The sequence below is a fragment of the Sebastes umbrosus genome, chromosome 15 (genome assembly GCF_015220745.1).
Source record: "Sebastes umbrosus isolate fSebUmb1 chromosome 15, fSebUmb1.pri, whole genome shotgun sequence".
NCBI lineage: Eukaryota > Metazoa > Chordata > Actinopteri > Perciformes > Sebastidae > Sebastes > Sebastes umbrosus.
Window position 1 is genome coordinate 28822720 of NC_051283.1, and position 18997 is coordinate 28841716.

Here is an 18997-nt window from a genome sequence, read left to right on the forward strand (position 1 = left end):
CACTAGTAAACGCGTTTCCTTGTCTGTCATATGTGAAGCTAAAAGGGAAGAAGCGAAAGATCGTTTATGGAGATGCAATCTGACTACATATATCACTATTAAAACGGAGGAAATACCGCTTTAATCTGAGCTCTAAATGCTCTAATATCACCATAACCCGGGTAGCTTAATGCTAAATCAGCCGCCATCTTGTGGTCGTTTGTTTAGTTAGCCGTTAGCCGTTAGTAGCCGTTAGCCGTTGCTATCTCTCTCCACAACACACTCCGCCTTTAGTGGCGATGAGTACGGACTTACTGTCGGATCTGGACAGTCGTTTCTTCGCTGATAACCTCCTGACGAGCGAAGACTGGGGTGAGTTCACATTTAAAGCCTTTATAATGTTTATAATGTCAAATAAACACGTCTTTAAGCTGCTAACGGCTACTAACGGCTACTAACGGCTGTGTGGATGCTCCTCCGCCCAGCAGCCGTTAAAACCGTTAAAACTCCAACTGCTGCTGTTAAATCTCCTTTTTGCTGTTTTATTTGTTAATATAAGGTGTTAATGATGCAGGTTACACGTGGTTGCAGTGTGTAAGCATGTATGTTGTACTTCCTCAGTCAGCAGACCCGGATATGTCAGGTTATTTATCAGTACTAACATGGTGGGTGGGTGGACGTGTGATTATTACACATTAATACCAGCTTCTTCTTCCCCTTCTTCTACTTTATAAAACCTACATTTTATTGTCTTTTGATGACATGTTTCTTGTTAAAACTCTGTTATAACACAAGCAGTGGAATATGGCGTCCAAGTGGTGTTATTATGGGATGAATATTAAGATTAAATGCACTCATTTGAATGCAGTTACTATCTGTTTTAATAGGAACCTACCAGGTGTACTATTTATTAAAGGCACTTGCATTGTACAGAGTAACGTTACAGGTATAGAGACAATGAAATGCAGTTTATTATCTAACCAGAAGTGCACAAAGCAGTAAAGTGTAGAGCAATATATATAATATAATATATAATGCACAGTATGAATACACCTTATGAACTGTATGAGCAGTATTAACAGTGTGTATGAAAGCACTATATTATACAGTATGAACATAGTGGGCAGTGCAGGTATAGTATAACATATATAGAGATATTATATACAGAATAAACAGCTGGAGGTATGAAATAAATATGATTTTTATATATATATATATATATATATATATATATATTTCATACTTACTACTACATACTTTCATACTTTATTTTATTTATTTAATATATATATATACACATATATATATATATATATATATATATATATAAAATAATATAAATATGGATATTTACAGGGGTTTCGCAATATACCAGTACTGGCGATAACTGTGATATTTTAAAATGAAATAGTGATATCATGTTAATAATACACATATTATAATATTGTGTAAATAATCCAGAGCCTCTTCAATAGTTATATACGTACTGTTATGGTTACAGACTCTCTCTGCCTCCCTACACTCGTGTTTTGAGTGTAATTCATTTGCCCAAAAAAAAGAGACAAAAGGCACAATAAACAAGGTTAAATATGAATTTGACTGATCATATTTTATTTTATTTTATTTTTAATTGATAGGGACGATGCAATTTAACTTAATTCCAATACAGAGCATGAAACTGACACTGGTTTATATTTTCATTATTATCAACAGATTCTATGATGGTATAAATTTATTTTAACAAATATTATCAGAGTAGCAGCAGCTTGTTCTGTCATGCTATAAAACTCCACTATTTTCGATATTTTTTAAACAAACTCAGAGCTTTTAACGGATACATTACCTTTTTTACAATTAATATTGGATTTAATGCCTGCAACCTCTAAGATTGTTCTTGCTATCATCTGTTTTATCATTGCAAATTGAATACTGTGTTTATTCATCTTTGTTTGGTAAAACTAAAAATCAGATTATTTTTTTCATATTAAAGATAGATGTTTTGAGGACAGAAAAACAACAATCATAGATAATTAAATCCATGAAATATTTCCCTGATATTGTGTTGGAGACGACACACAGCACATTTAACCTTCCAGTGTTCTGAAATGTGAAGATATTCTCTCGTTCAGAGCAAATATTGATATGTGATACACCTGCGATTCACACCTGCTCTGTTTGACAGGATGTGGGCTCAATAAACGGCCTCGCTGTTTGTTTCAGTTTCAAAGTCCAGAGTTGTGTTGTCACCTCTGGCATCGTGAAATCAGGCAAAGCATCATGGGAGAAATGACGGCATGGTAAAAAAACGGTCTGTTGGTTTCCTGGATATGAAGCGTATAAAGAACTTCACATCATCAACAACTACCTGAGTGTTTAGAAACAGCTTTAAATACTTCTATTTATTGATGTGACGTTATGATGACATGTAATATGATTTAAAGTATTTAACTTATCAATTTACCCTGGTTGAACTTTTGAGTTCAACTTTTGAGTTCAACCAGGGTTGAGCCTCTCTCTCTCTGTCTGTCTCTCTGTCTGTCTGTATCTTTGAGACAAGCTCCTTCTCCTCTCTGGTGTGTCTAGTGCGAATAAACACAAATGAAAACGGCGGTCCAACTCGTCCGAGTAAAGCGAGGCGTAAATTCGCTTTGCTCTTGGTGTGAACATAACATGACCTCCAAATCTGCCACTGATGGCGCTTAAATCTGACAGCATTTTTGGGGTCTTTTCACTTCTAGTTCTTACATAATAATATGTTGGATAATACGACCTCTCTCTGATATCTTTTGTGCTGTCGTGACTCTCTGATTTCAGTTTTTAAATCCCGTGTCTCTCCTCAGATGCCTGCCTGTACCAGTGTGAGAGCATGGAGGAGGGAGAGGACGCAGACTTCAGCGTGGGGTTGAAATACGAGCCATCGGTACGGAGACAAAAAACAAAAGCTCTGGTGAAAGAGTGAAACTGATGCCCAGCCTCGGATACAAACGCTCCTTCACATTCACACCGTTCACACTTTTGATGAGCTACAGCTACAACGACTGTTTGTTTCTTTACAAAAAGAAGGGCAGAATTCACATTATCCTCATAACAATGTCTTCCTCTCTGTTCATCTTCTGGTTTTAATAATATGTTTAATTCCTTTAAAGGCCTTTGCACTAGTTTAGGCTTTAGTTCATTTTCTCGTATCAGCAGCTGCGTTTGGACAATGGACGCTACAATTATCCACTGAAAGTGAAAGTTTCTGCTCCGCACGGAGTCTCAGCTCAGAGCACACACACACACACACACACACACACACACACACACAGACAGAGGTTGCGCTCTGACTAATCCAACACTTGTTTGGTCTAATTTTCCACCTGACTCTCTCTCTGTTTTTCCTCCCTCCTTTCTCTCCCTCCTCCTCTTCCTCTGCCAACCTCTCGCAGTTTGACAATGACCTTGTGCTCACCCTCGATCCTGACAACCCCACGTCGCCATGGCGACACCTTGACGACAACCTTCTCACAGGTACAGATCAGCCAACCGTGGCCGCTCACAGGAAACCTTAAACCAGCTGCGGTCAGCGTTTTGCTTTCCACGCTTCAAACGTCTCTGAAACACGAGACGCTTCGTCCTCGCTGCTGCTACAGCGGCCGGTCAAACCCGCTTTAATGAGAAATACTCCAGTAATGTATATTATAAACATATTTGTGTTCCTAGATAGATCAGGTTTAATACAGTTTTCTTATTGTCAACAAATCCCATGAAAAGACCAAAACCATTAATGTGTTAGCAGTCCGTCTCTCAATACTGTCTGACTTCCTGTCTGTGGCCCTCAGCTCCAAGCTCATTGGTTCCTACTGAAGATTTAAATCTTAAAAACACAGATATAGTTTTATGTTTAAAGAGTCTCAGTAATTTCCTAAAACAGCTGCTCACTGTAGTTTTTATCAAACAAACAGGAAGTTAACTTATGTTTTCTTTCTTTCTTTCTTTTACTTTTATTTACTTATTCTATTATTTGTATTCTTTTTTTATACCATATTCTTGATTTAATACATTTTATTTATTTATTTATTATTTTATTTTAATGTTTTTTTTTAGTTACCCCATATTCTTAATTTTATTTTATTAATTAATTAAATTTGTAATTACTTTGTTATTTTTATTTATACCATGGTCTTAATTTATTTTATGGATTTATATAATTTATAGGTTTTATTTGTCTTTATTTTTCACTTTATTCACTTCATTATATTTTCATTGTAAATATATATCCTTTTTAACTTTATGTTTAGCTATTTACTTTCAAGCTATTTTTTATCATTATTATTTTATACACTGCCATATGTTCCATTTCTGTTGTATATAGAATCTGTTCAATGCATAAAATGAATAAATATATGTTAAAAAAAAATTAAACAGGAGTAAATGGTGCATTAGTTAGAATCCAATGGATTCATTAGGTTTTCTAGTTTCATATAATACCAGTATCTTCACTCTAGCTTTAAAAACTGAGCCGCTACAACCTAAAAATCACAAGTTGAGGTAATCCGTTATTGTCGCGTTAACTATGACAACACTAGTCTGAACCTCAGCGGTCTTTGTCTTGATGTTTCTGTCTGTGTTTTGTCTCTGAAGGGGAAGCTCCTGTGATAAAAAGTGAAATGACCATCACTAAGCCGCTACCAGTAGAAATGTGTAAGTTCTCCAGTTTCTCTTCCAAATCAAACTCATCTGTTGAACAAAAACAAACATGCTTACATCCTCTGTGTGTTTCACTGGTTTAATTGTCTGTTTGTGTGTCCAGTGTTCCAGGTGAAAGCAGAGCCTCCCTCTCCTGCATCCTCACTCGGGTCCGACTGCTCTTCATTCTCACCTGACCCTCAGGTGTGTGTTCAAGAATGACTTTTAAACAGTTTTATAGGTGAATGGAGGTTTATTTCCTCTCTTGTGGTTCATGATATCTGACTGCGTCTTCTCTCCCCGTCCAGATCACCGTTAAAGGGGAAAACCCTCCGACTCCTCCGTACATGTACGGAGACGTGCTGTCTCCTCCGCTGGGCGCCATGGAGGTCACCGTGGCAACATCAGCCATACCCCGACCACAGACGCAACTACAGACGCCGTTAACGACACAGATCCCAGCGGTCATCGGTGGAATACAGACGCAGGCTGCAGGTAGAGACATCAACGTGTTGTGTTATCTGTCTGAATGTTGCTTCAGTTCATCAGCAGAGAGAACAGCAACACTTTAACCTTCGTGTCTCACTTTAAATGAGTTGCTCTGATGTTTTCGATCAGTGGTTCTCAACTGACCCCCTCCAGTTTTGTTTAATTTTATTTAGTTTGAACAGCTAGGCACCTAGGTGTTGTCTAATGTGCTCCAGGCACTGGATTTTTGATGCGTTCGACGACTTTTTCTCTCCCCCTGAAATCCCCCGTCAGAGCACACTTTGACTCTCACAAACATTCTCAATAAAATCTATTCCGAGTCAAATTATATCACTGGTACAGGCGATATAATGTTAAACCATTCCCCAGTCTAAAATATGTTTATTTGTTTCTCCACAATAATCTGGCGACCTCCATAAACGATCTTGCGACCCCCTTTGGGGTCCTGACCCACAGGTTGAGAACCACTGTTCCCTCGAGAACAAAAATATCTGCATCAAAAAAACTGCTATAAAATGAAATATTGATATTATTTTCTACTTTCACTGAGTTAAATCTTTTAACCAACATCAGTCCCGATCACAACTACCAAATATTCATTCATTTTAACCCTTTAAATACCAGTCTGTTTACATGAGGCCTCTGTTGTTTTCACTCCCATGTTGATAAGAGTATAAATACTTGACAAATCTCCCTTTAAGATACATTTTGAACAGTTAAAAAATGTGCGATTAATTGTGATTAAATGTTTTAATCGATTCACAGCCCCCGTTTTTAGACTGATGGTATATTTATGTAGCATGTTTGTTTGTGGAACTGAGAGAGAACAAATGGAGAGATCATTTAATAGGATAGGTAATAAAACGGGGCCTCAGGCTGTTGTTGGTTTCTTGTTCAGGCTGTTTGATTGTACTGGAGTCAAGCCGTCTGGGCTGAAGGGAAAGCTCTCGATTTACCAGTTAGTCTAGTCTTCACCTGTGGAGGTATTCTGTGTCGAGCCCTCAGGGCAGACCCGCAAATAATTTGAGTGGGAACTTGTATTTGCATACTGAGGTTTGAGTCGTGTGTGTTGTTGACAGCTGGAGTATTTGAAAGAGCTGCAGTGTTTCTACAGTTAAAATGACTCCGTCTAAAATAAAATGTTTGAACTGTAAACTGACATTTGTTTCCTGTCACCTGAAGTTCTGCCGGGTTCGGCCACATTAAAGGCCAACACCATCCTGAGCACCAAACCTCCCATCCAGCCCAGACCAGTGTGTGTCACCACCCTCCCCGTCACCCACACCCCCGCACCGCCCAAGACCCTCATCCTGCAGGGCCTCCCCTCCATGGACCAGAACAGACCCGGTAAAGACCTGCTTGTGTTTCATCACCCAATAGGAAAACACTGATTTTAGATTGGTTCTGATGATCCGTCTCTCTCTCGCTTTCCACCTCCAGTCGTCTTGTCTCAGTCCGTCTGTCTCGGTTCGGCTCCGGCCATCGTCAAAATGGAGCCCGTCTCTCCCAGCATCCCCCAGCACTGCTCCAGCCCCACGGCTCTGCCCACCAGCAAACCCATCGTCCCGGCGACGACGGCGTTACCCGGCAATAACTCCAACGACATCGATGTGAGTAGGCCGGATGTTCCAACTCGCACCGATCCTCAAATCACAACCAGAAATCTGCAAGTTGATGGTTATCAGGTCAGACAACATAAACATTTGTTTTATTGAAGAGTATGTACCATCAGATAATAGAGTTGGGGGAGAAAAAATCTATATATGTATGCCAGAATCAATATACTTGATTAATTTGAGTCTATGTGGAGGTAGAAGGAAGTTACCGCTTTTATTGTTGTAGTGATGTAGTAACGTGACGTCATATCCATTCCGTATCTGTCAACCAAAACAAACCATAGAAAGTATAAAACGTTGGAGGGTCTGCGTGGATACGACCTGCACCCTCACATGTTAAATCCAGCGTGGTAAACACTACACATCCAGTAAAGGATGGAAACACTTTGGGTTTCACACATTGACAGGAAAAGCAGAGTTAGACATCACGGCTAAAGCTGCATGCTAACTCTGTCACGGACAGGAAACTTTATCGTATCACGGTAACGTAGCCGGCCGTCACTCTCATCTCCATGGTCAAATGGGCCGACGCTACAACTGTAGAGCACCCATACACTGACATTTCTGTTCTCTGCATTCAAACGGCCCCGATGGAGTTGACCATAGAGGGATAAAGAGAACGGAGCTGACGGGAGAGCTAGAGACCACCTTGGAGAAGTTAGAGGAAGTAGACACGTGTGAATACGTCCGGTTTTCAAAATAAGGTGTTAACAAAGGGAACTGTACATACAAAATACATCTATGGAAATAAGATTGATGGATTATATTCACCAGAAGTATAAAACATTACATGTCCCTTATGAATTAAAAAGAAAATACCACTAATCTGTGAGGGAAATGTCTTTATTCTTTGACTTTTGGGTTGACTGATATATTTGACTTCTCTGACTACATACATGCTGAAAATCAAACATTTTTTCTGTATTAATTTAGAGATTTTCCAAAGTAAAAGTCCCTAGAAGTGTATGACTCAACTTTTCCCCATGATGGTCTAGTGTTAAAAAAGTTAACAAAAATCTGAATAAATTGTAATATCGAATCGCAATACTTATAAATCTTAATACATATTAAATCTGCACCCAAGTATGGTGATAGTATAGAATCAGGAGATAGGTGTATCGTCCCGGCCCTATCAGATCACAGATGTGTTTGATTTTTCTAGTTGAATATATGAGAGTTGTGTTATTTAGTCAGAAACACAGCAGTGTGTTCAGTTTAGCAGGTTTGGTAACGTGAGACTGAAGCTCTGTGTTTCACCTCCTTATATAAGATGTGATATATGAACACTCAGCCTCCCTCAGGGAGCTGGATTATATCACTCACCTGTTGAACCTTTTGTTTTCTCCATTTGTGTTGATGCTTTTTCTCTCCTCCTCCTGTCTTCTTATCCTCTGTTTCAACCTCCTCCTCCTCCTTTCTTTCTCTTCATCATTGCATGTTCACTCCACCCAACCTCCTCCTCATCCCTCTTCCCTCCTCTGGGCAATTTCCATCCCTTTTTCCTTCTCCCCTTTTCTCTCCTCCATCTTTCTCCTCCTCCTCCAGATGAAGGTGCTGAAGCGGCAGCAGAGGATGATAAAGAACCGGGAGTCGGCCTGCCAGTCGAGGAAGAAGAAGAAGGAGTACCTGCAGAACCTGGAGGGTCAGCTCAGGGAGGCCCAGCAGGAGAACGAACGCCTCCGCCGGGAGAACCAGGCGCTGAGGGAGAGACTGGCAGGGAAAGAGGTGAGGGAGAGGAGGGAGGATGGGACTCTTCATCTACTCCATCACCTGCGTCTCCTTCTTTAGGGGCCGTTCACATGTTGCGTCTAAAAACAACTGGAAAATGCTGCTTTTATCGTTTTATCCAAGGTGCTTGGGAGGTTGCGCTCCCGTCGCGCCTGCCGTTACTAAGCAAGCAAAACCTGCATGCAGTGATGACGAGGATGAAGTTGCGGTAATTTAGCCATAAGCCTCACAGACTAAACTAGACAAAGTCAAAACACAGATAAATGGATAGTCCATGGGACAGATCATAAAGCTCTGGGTAGTCCTGCACTCAAATGAATGTGGTTGTTCCTCGTCACATGACCTGCGGTGCGCGCTGCAACGTTCCAAAAGTGTAACTATTTTTATCTTGCGGTTTTAGTTCAGCAGCTGCTCAGTAAACAACAGCAACAGGTTGAACCGGAGGAAATGACCGTTGAGGAACAGAGCGAGGAGAAAGACATACTGAACTGCAGAACACAAAAACATCTGAAGAGAGAAACCTGTTGAACCTGATGATGGAATCAGTGAAATGAAGATGACAATATGTTGTTAAGCAATGCTTCAATTTCCCTTGTGTGTTTTTTCAGGGCAGCGACTCGGCGAGCAACAAGAGAGCCGTGTGTGTCATGGCCGTCCTGCTGTTCATGACCTTCAGCTTCGGACCCGTCAGGTATCCGGCACACTTTTTTGATTAAAGCATCTACTTTTTACTTTTATTTTTTTTTATATTTATCTTATTTGTTTCTTAAATGTTCTCTGTTCTCACAAGTCTTTTTGTGACTACTGTTTTGAATATGCATTATAAATAAAGTTTTCCATAAAGTGAAATGTTCCTGAAGAATCTAAATTTAGGGACAAAAATGTTATTTAGGATCTCCTGAAAATCTGAGCTATGATGAGACTCTCATTTTCAAAAAAAAAAACTGCACGATGCCACAATGATTCAAAATCGAATCATCAGTCCCGCAATTTGACTTTCTTAATCTACAAATTCAAGAAAGAAGGTTTATATTAGCTTGACTTCTCCTTTCCTGCAGCATCACAGACAGGAAGCTGTCGGGCCTACAGGACGGCGTGATGTCGTATACGGGACGGCGGCTGCTGGAGATCGAACAACAACAACAACAACATCAGCAGGAAGCAGCTGCTCCGCCTCCGAGCAGAATGGAAGACAAGACGGAGACGGAGGAGGATGGAGTAGACGACGCTGCAGAGTCCTATCAGTTCAGGTGAGTAGAGTCTGATGACGTTCAGTTCATCAACTCAACCTGTCTCAGCGTCTAATTCAAGAAAAACTTGACACATTAATTCATTTCACATCATGTTTGATAATATAATCTGCAAAATATTCACTTTCCCACACAGAAACTCCTTCTATAAACATGTTTATCAGTTAGATATTTGTCAGCTGTAGCTTAAATCAACTACTGAAGGCTCTTGGTTCAGAAGTTTATAACTTTTAAATCACTGATCTGATATATGAATGAAAGTTTAACTGGAGAATATGACTCCTGAAAGTGATGCAACGTGATGCAACGTGATGCAACGTGATCCCCTAGAGAGACGATGTCTCACTCTGTTGGTGTTGTGGGGACGACAAAAAGTGCTGGTTTGCTGCTGCTGTTTGCTAATAAGAAAGAGAAGAGAAATAACAGATTTCTTGGATCATTAAATCTGTGTATTTACTCAGAGTCACTCTGCACCCACGTTTTCTCATTCACGCACTTTAACTTTCAGTCTCATGTGCAGTGAAATGATGCAGGTACAGTATTAGGCTGACAAAGCACAGTAGAATAAAGACGGGATCTGATTTTGATCAGCTTTATTTTATCCGATTCCAGCCCTTTTAAAACATGACATGTCTTGTCTATAAAGGTTTGGAGTTCAGAACAAAGTGGTCACTCTTAAATGTGCTCTCATCACTTTAATATGAACTGAAGGAACCAGAAGATGCTGTCAGCTCAGCTCAGAACTCAGTGAATGATCTATGAACATCAGATGAAATCAGGTGGAAAACCTCTCAGACGTTCTCTCAGTGTGTTGGTAGATAAAAACATGTTTTACTGCTCCGACTAATGACAGCAGACAGATTCACTTCACACTCTGATAATCATCTTGTCTCTCTTTAACTGTTAGAAAGAAATGCAGAAAAACATGTTTTCAGCATCTAACAGAAGAACTGGTTCTTTAACTGGTTCTTTAAGTGAAAGAATTGTTTGCTTCACAAGCTGATGTGTACATTAACGAAATTGATTACACTGCTGTGTTGAATCTCGATTCTGATTGGTCAATCACAGCGTTCTGCAGTCTGTAATTTCTGTATAACAGACCGTTGCTATGGGTGCAGCTCTGATGTTAAGTAGGAGTGTAATAAGTGGGATAATGTACAGCTAGCGGGTCATTGTTGTGAAAGAATCCGCTTCAGGGTGATGAGAGACCTGCGGCATCGCCCTGTCAGGGTTTCTTTCACAGCATTCACCGGCTCGCTGTACATTATCCCTTACGTCTTATATAATGAATCTTTAACTCATCCTGATGTGTTCGTGTGTCATCAGGAACCTGAGTGATGTGTTCAGTGACATGAAGGATCTGGTTCTTCAGGACATCGATCGGTACTTCAGCTCCTCCGACTGCAGACAGTTCAACCGCTCAGAGTCTCTCAGGTCAGCTGATAAAATACCACTTTTATAACTAGCTGAGTAAACCTCTGGTATCTCTTCCTGTCCTCCATCCTCAGTATTTGAAGTTGTATTATTTTTGTCACTTAGGACACCAGAAGTCATGTCATTGTTTTTCTCTCAGTTTAATGTTCTTTTCTCTCTCCTCGTGTGTTTCAGGCTGGCAGACGAGCTGAGAGGTTGGGTCCAGCGACACCAGATCGACAGGAAGAAGTCTGGAGGAAAACCAAAAATCGCCAAGAAGGCCAAGATCGCCCAGGTGCAGTAGACAGCGTCTGCTTCCTTTTGATGCTGACGCTGCTTCTTCGTCTTCTTCTCTTCTATCTAGATTCTGTTTTTATGTTTTTGATTTATCAAAGACAGTTTTTTATTTCTTCAGTTTCTTGTTTTTTAACATAAAGTAAAAAGTAATTCATTGATATCTGTAGTTTAACAGTAAAGCATTTTAGGAACCTCAATATAGGACGTTTTTGTATAATACCTACAAAATGTATTTTGCATCCCTTAGAAATAAACCTGGATCATTAAAGTTCATATTAATCGTTTTTCCATCTCATTTTGTTGTTGCAGAAAGCTCAGCTGAGGAAGACGAACTTCTCCAGATATCTGCCGATCCAGGCTCACCGCTCCATAGAAAGGTACACTTCATTACACATTTACACGTTTCTGGTAAAAGATATTCAGTCGTTAGATAAGTTTCAGTCCAAGTGTCTAGAGAAATGCAAAACTTTGTGAAACTGAACATATCTTTATATACATACTGAAAGTAAACTGGTGTGTTTCTGTCAGCTGGGTGAACAGAAGAGAAACTGTCTTTAATTAATGTAAAACAAATACTAAACGGAGCAGAAGAAAATGCATAAATGTATTGAATATCTGATAATTACTTCATTGTTTTATTGTTTCATTAAAAAATTAAAGAAGAACAACAGGTGATAGTCACATAAAATATCCCTAAATGTCCAGAGACATTTTCAACTGTTTGTGAGGTGCTGATATCCTCAAATCAAATGTTTTTTCATTACATATTTAATTGATTGAAGAAAGAAAACATTTCCGTTAATATTTCAGTCAGTGAAACGATTTATTTGAGTCTTTTATTTTGTAGTAAAACTCAATAACGACCTTGAGCTTGTTCTTCTTCCTGACTTTAGTCAGCTGCAGGTGCTTCCTGGTCCTGAGGTCACCTACAGCGACTTCCTGGACGCCATCGACCGCAGAGAGGACACTTTCTACGTCGTCTCTTTCAGACGGGTACGACACACATGAGGAGTTACTCCACAGCTCAATCTATAGAGACATAGGAGTGCCATAAATAAGATAATAAATCTGTAAAAGAATAAGAAAATAAATGTGGAAATATAAAGACAAATAATAAAATATAATAGAACAATAATAAGCATTTTCATTTATTTGTTCATTTATGTCTGTAAATATTTACTGATATATTTTTTGAAAATATTTTTATTTATTTATTTTAAAATATTTATTTTCACATGTAATTGTTCATATATGTCTGTAAATTTATTTATGTATATATATATTAATATTTATTTATTTATTTTCACATTTATTTATTCATTTATATCTGTAAATATTTATATATTTTATATATATATATATATATATATAGAGAGAGAGAGAAAAAAAAAAATGTGAAAATACTTAGTATTATTATTTTATATTTTGTTATTTGTCTTTATATTTCAAAAAAAATGTATGTGACCCGTTACTGACTTTGATAATTAAACCAGCCTGTCTCTTCTGTGTCTCTACAGGATCACCTGCTGTTACCGGCCATCAGCCACAATAAAACCAGCAGACCTAAGATGTCTCTGGTGATGCCGGCCATGTCTGTGAACGGTGAGTCCGTCTCAATATCAAACTGATCTGTTGTGATGCTGAACCGTTAGATGGTAAATGGAACAACCCTGCAGGTTACTGTTTGATGGAGGGTTCGTAGGCATGAAAAATTCCGGAAATGATTAATTGTCTAATCCAAGGGTCGCCAACACGGCCCGTGAGCGCCTGGTTGCCCATAGGGCACGTCCTAAAAGTAGCATGAGTAGATTTGAGCTTTATTGTTTTTTCCTGAGGCGCTGAGCGTCTATTTAGAGCGCTGCACGTTTGTTTGTTTTTTTTCTGGTCGTTGAGATTTGAAAAATGTTCAACTCCTTTCCTCTCTCCTTTCCTTCTTTCCTCCTTTCCTCACCTCCCTCCTGCCCCCTCAGAGAGCCTCTATAACTCCTCTCAGGGCTACGAGATGATGATGCAGGTCGATTGTGAGGTCATGGACACCCGCATCGTCCCCATCAAGTCCTCCGCCGTCCCACCGTCTCTCCGCGACCCGCCGCCGCCTCCCCCCTCCTCCTCCCACCACCATCACCACGGCAACCACACCTCGCTGCGAGGGCGCCACCACCACCACCCCTCGTCCTCCTCTTCATCTTCCTCACCGTCTCCGAGGCAACCATTACCCGCCCGCCAACGGACAGCGGAGTATTTAATCAGCCAATCAGAAGGAGTCTGAGGAGGTTTGATGTTTGAGACGGACATCTTTTAAATCATTATCCCTCCGACAGGTAACAAACACACGTGTCTGCTTCCTGGAAACGTTTTCTAGAGAGCAGGAAGTCGAGGAAACCTCCATGAAAACGCCTGCAGAAGGATTTTAATCGGTAAATAATACTGTTTAGAACTCGCCACTAAAACTCCTCGTTCACACCTTAAATAAAATGTCCTAATATATATATAAGAAGATATTTCTAGAAGTCGGAGGCAGACCCGGCAGCACACCGCACTTAGAAATAATCCTGAGTTTTAATATTTAATGTGAGAAGTGTACAGTTTGAATGAAGCGTGGAGGACAGGAAGCTGTCGGGGGGTTTATGTTGGTGCTGAAGAGACTTTACGTCTTCTTAAAGGACGGTTTGTTTCTGTTTTAGCTGCCTTAACAAACCGTCGCTGGTCGTGTTGTGACCGAGTCAGCTGACAGGTGGCGCCACAGAGCTGCACAGTAACGGCCGTTACACACCGGGGGCATTGTTTCCGCAGGGCAATATATTTGTTTTCATAAATACTTTAACACTGAACGGGAATATTACACAGCAAAGTGTAGTGTACTTTTTTTCGTAACGAGATTGATTTTTCTGAGCTACCCACCGTGAATAAAGGCATCAACCAATCAAGTTGCGCGGAACGGGTTGATTTGCGTCTTCCAAAATTGAGCGTAAGTTTAGAGCGTTATTTAACCTCCTTCAGGACAAGCTAACATGACATGGTTGGTACCGATGGATTCATCAGGTTTTCTAGTTTCATATGATACTAGTATCTTCACTCTAGCTTTAAAACTGAACCCGCTATAACCTTCAAACTTTGACAGCCCTAATTTTATTATATTTTTAAGATGGTACCAGGATCCTAAGTTCCTTAATTCAAACGCCTTTTGTTTGTCGCTGCCTCTCCTTTTTTTTTTTTTTTTACCTCACTTCGCTAAACTGACGCTAACTCTGCCCGCCGTGCTCATATTATGAAAAATAATTAATAATTAGGGATCCTACATATTTAAATTCAGTAGCATTTTTACCTCACAAAAAAATAAAAAAACAGCGGTTTATATTATCATTATTGTTTTTAATTAATTTGTTTCTGCTAGAAACATCTGGCAGGTCACTTTGGGCAGCCCTGCCCTAGACATATAATATTCGCAGGCGAGTATTTCGCATTTTCGTGTCGTTTATTCGTCACGCCCCCGATGTGTAACGACCTTTAGACCTTAAAAAAGGAAAACTAATTCAGGATTTTTCTGCATTTCAGCACCTCATCTGTTGTAATTAATCTTTTGATCAGCAATAAACCAGTTTATTAAAGTTGTAGAACTGTGCAGCTCCAGCAGGACAACTTCCTGTTTTCCTCGACGCACTACTGATGGTCCGGCTCTGTGTTTGTCTGTGTTGTCTGCATTTATATATTTGTGTTGTTGTCAGATGTTCACGTAGAAATGGAAACGTGTCGTCTGGATGCTCGATATCAGCGCCGACGGCTGCTGCATGAAGCTGGATCTTAACGTTAGCCTGAAGAAAATATATAATCTACTGCGTCTGGAGGACGAGAGGGATATAATAGAGTCGATATATTATCAATATAATATAATATATAATATAATAAATATAATATAGAGGTTAAAATAAAAAAAGACAGACTAAGATCTTGCTTCATGTGGCATCCGTCAGATTTATTATTCATGTTTATTATTTTGTTTTTATAGAAAAAATCATGTTCTTGTTTTGAATGGGGATTATTTAATAGTTGTAAATATCAGTGCTCCCTCTGTAGATATTGTGTTTGTTTTTGTCACCTTTTTATATTTTTTTATTTCTTTGTCTTTTGATCTTTTGACACAAAAAGTAAAATTTAAAAAATAATAAAGTTTGTGGAATAATGAGGCTCGGAGGGAAAAAAAAACAGACGCCAATATTTTTTATTCTTGTGTTCAGTTCAGTGGACCAACCACCTTCTCACTCTGTGAACTCAGGATATTCTGTCCTCATAAAACAATATATTTATGGAAATATATACACAGATTTTTGTTTTTATTGTACAGAATTAAGAAGTTTCAGCTCCTCCTGTAATTACAGTATATGATCAGTTTTGTTTAAAAAAATAAATAAAAATAAAATCATCCCAGAAAAGATCATAACTGCAGAAACAAGACACAATACTTTTATTTTTACACGTAAAATGGAGTTTTAAAAACGTCTCAAACCTTTAACACTTCCTGTTTTTCTTGTTTTCATACAAAAACTTGTGTTTTTGTATTCGTCTTTGTGTTTTATCTCGTGTATCATCGAATCTAAAAACTTTAAAGAGTCACTCCAACTATTTCCTCAGTTTACTCGGCATCATGGGAAATGTAGGATCTTCTGCGGCTTCTCTGGAGTGAGCTTTGTCAAGAAGTAAACAAACAAAAGAGGCTATTGAGTTGCATCATGGGAAATGTAGGATCCAGTGTTTTTACTTTAAACTCTGAATATCTCTGCGGCTCGTATTTCTTCTGCTCTTATTTTATGAGTTGCTTTAATTTCCTCAACTTGATGGAAGAGTTTAATTGGTGGAGTGGCCCTTTAAGTGTTCACCAGCTCAACACAGCAAAACGTAAAACTACAAAACATCAAGTTTGACAATCAAAGAAATAAAAAACTAGATGTTAACCATTCACATATTTTCCATTTAGCAAAAGAACTACCTGAATATTTTGTATTTGCTGATAAAATGTGTGAAAATCACGAATCAACAAGAGAAAAGAAGAGTTGATATTTTTTTTTATTCGCTTATTTGTTCACCGTTTTTACAGGCGGTTAAGAAATAGTACGGCACATAAAATTGTTGTTTTTACATTTGGATTTTTGTACAGAGTAAACAGATGGGATATAACATGCTGATCAGTGAGCTTTAGAGGAGCTGGTTGGTGGATGTTTGTTACCTTTGACCAGAGCCAGGCTAGCTGTTTCCCTCTGTTTCCAGTCTTTATGCTAAGCTAAGCTAAGCTAAGCAGCATATTTAGCAGTTTGTACAGTTTGGAGTTTGGCATCGATCTGAACGTCTAACTCTCAAAAAGCGAAAAGGCGACATTCCCAAAATGTCAAACTATTCCTTTACTAACGTAAACCGTCTTTATTTTTGGCTCTGCTTTCTTTTTTTTATTTTGTTTGTGAAGCTCTTTGTCGTCTGTCGTCTCCGGCCCGCTGCACTGCACGCTCCTCCTCCATGTTCCTCCTCCACGCTCCTCCTCCATGTTCCTCCTCCATGTTCCTCCTCCACGTCTGGAAAAGAAAGTTAAAAAAATATGCTTGTTTTTTTTTTTTTTTCATTTTTTATACTGATTGAATTTTGTTACTTTTTTGTGTAAAGAAATGCAAAGATGGAAAAAAAATGGATATAAAGTTAAATGTGTGGCTGGGACACCGTTCTGTTCATGTGAAACACCTGGTCTAAAAATATTGTTATTGTATGCAAATGTTTTGGCAATATTTCTCATCTGGTTGGTGGTTCTTAAAGTGGCAGTAGGCAACAATATTTTGGCATAATTTGGCAAAAATTCCATAATAACCTTTCAGCATATTGTAATTCAAGTGATCTGAGAGAAAACTACACCTCTGCACCTCCTCATGGCTCTGTTTACAGGCTTTAGAAAATCTTGCCCGTGACGGCAGACTTTGACCAATCACAGGGCATTTCAGAGAGAGCGTTCCTATTGGCTGTTCCACAAAAGGAGATGCGCGTTCACGTCTGGTCTCTGCAGATAGTGAAAGCCTCGGTCAATGGCGGAACAACCTACTGGAAAGCTTGCTATTCCAGCATTGGCAGCAACTGCCAACACCTCAAAACAACCCAAAAAAAGAAAGACAGACTTTCAAAAAGACAGTCCAAACTGTTGATGTCGTTAGAAGGTAATGTGTAGCTCGCTGCGGTAGCCTCCTCAGATGTAGCGAGCACGTATGAAGCGCGTGCATATGCCCGTTCTCGTGTGGGGGGAGGGGCTTCGGACAGAGAGGGGAGAGCGGAGAGAGGAGAGAGCAGCTCGAGGGGATGCAGGATTTTGCGTTTTCCGGATTTCTACGCACTGCAGCTTTAACCATAGACTCTATATAACAAGTGGACGTAGTCATCATGACGTCAACCATTGGTTTGTGGACTGGCCTAGAGTTTGGCGAAACAATGGCCGTCAACATCTTGGTTTTTGGTTGTCGCAATCTTGGTTTCTGGCCCTCTTTATTTCTGTTTTTGGCCCTTTCTATCTTTTTTTTTGCAACCAGAAGTTAAACAGTGAGAACATTGCAACCAGAGGAGTCGCCCCCTGCTGGCTGTTAGAGAGAATGCAGGCTCAGGACACTTCATTGGCTTCACTTTTCAGACCTGGAGGTTGCCACTTGGTTTTAACAGATAGATTTTACTTCCTGTCTGAAACCAAGGCCTGTGGAAATGAGTCTGGGTCACGGGCAGACATGTGTCTTGGGGTTCGAGGTATAACACATGCGCAGTGTAACTGAAGCTGCAGTCGTGCGTTGCGATTGGCTCAATTTCGGCGACTGCAGGCCAGATTTCACTGCGCATGTGTTTTACCCCCAAAGACATGACGCGTGACCCAGCCTTCTTTCCACAGGCCTTGTCTGAAACAAGGAAATGTGTTTTTGTGACGTTTGAGTCACTGTTAACAATTAATGGATATTTTCATTATCAGTTAATTTGTCTGGTATTTTCTCGATAAATTGATGGATTATTTGGGTTATAAAATGCCATAAAATATTTTTTAAAAAGGCGATTGAAATGCTTCAAAGCTCAAATTGATGTCCTGATATTGCAAAGACGAAGCGGAAAATAAGCAAATAATCACTTTTTGAGCTGAAACCAGTGGATATTTTGGGACTTTTTTGCTTCAGAAAATAATTTGAACGGTGACTGAATATCAAAATAGGGTATTAAGGTAAAATACGTATTCATTTTCTGTTGATAGACTAATCAATTAGGCGACCAGTCATGTTTGTATTGTCCCTGTAAAAAAATAAATAAGATCAAATAAAATGACTCAAAGTTGGCAGAGATTCCTTGGATCACAAATCATAATTGTTTGAATTATAAACTGGTGTTTAATTCTGTTTTTTGTGTTAAAAACATAAAAGACATTTCACACTAAATCAATAAAAAATATAAATGTGATTGTGATTGTTTGATTTAGAGTTTCAGATCCGGTTAAGAACCACCGACCTGATCAGAGTCCAGATATCAGACATTCACTTTGTTTTATTTTAAAAAGGATTT

General features: G+C 39.2%; 1 protein-coding gene across 1 annotated transcript; it reads left to right on the forward strand.

Annotated features, from left to right (window-relative positions):
- On the forward strand, positions 1-16970 carry atf6b (activating transcription factor 6 beta). The gene is made up of 17 exons (XM_037794960.1): positions 1-351; positions 2820-2899; positions 3408-3489; positions 4603-4662; positions 4772-4851; positions 4956-5142; positions 6319-6483; positions 6577-6821; positions 8298-8477; positions 9089-9171; positions 9539-9730; positions 11057-11164; positions 11339-11438; positions 11750-11817; positions 12334-12433; positions 12958-13042; positions 13411-16970. The coding sequence occupies exons 1-17, from the start codon at positions 279-281 to the stop codon at positions 13707-13709; spliced, it is 2187 nt and encodes a 728-aa protein (XP_037650888.1). The 5' UTR covers positions 1-278; the 3' UTR covers positions 13710-16970.
- Positions 16971-18997: the final 2027 nt, after the last annotated feature.

Bases quoted from the DNA above. Each gene is read 5' to 3' on its own strand.
- atf6b (XM_037794960.1), top strand. From the start codon at position 279: ATGAGTACGGACTTACTGTCGGATCTGGACAGTCGTTTCTTCGCTGAT. The intron at 352-2,819 runs GTGAGTTCACAT...GTCTCTCCTCAG, and splicing joins CCTGACGAGCGAAGACTGGG to ATGCCTGCCTGTACCAGTGT. The intron at 4,852-4,955 runs GTGTGTGTTCAA...CTCCCCGTCCAG, and splicing joins CATTCTCACCTGACCCTCAG to ATCACCGTTAAAGGGGAAAA.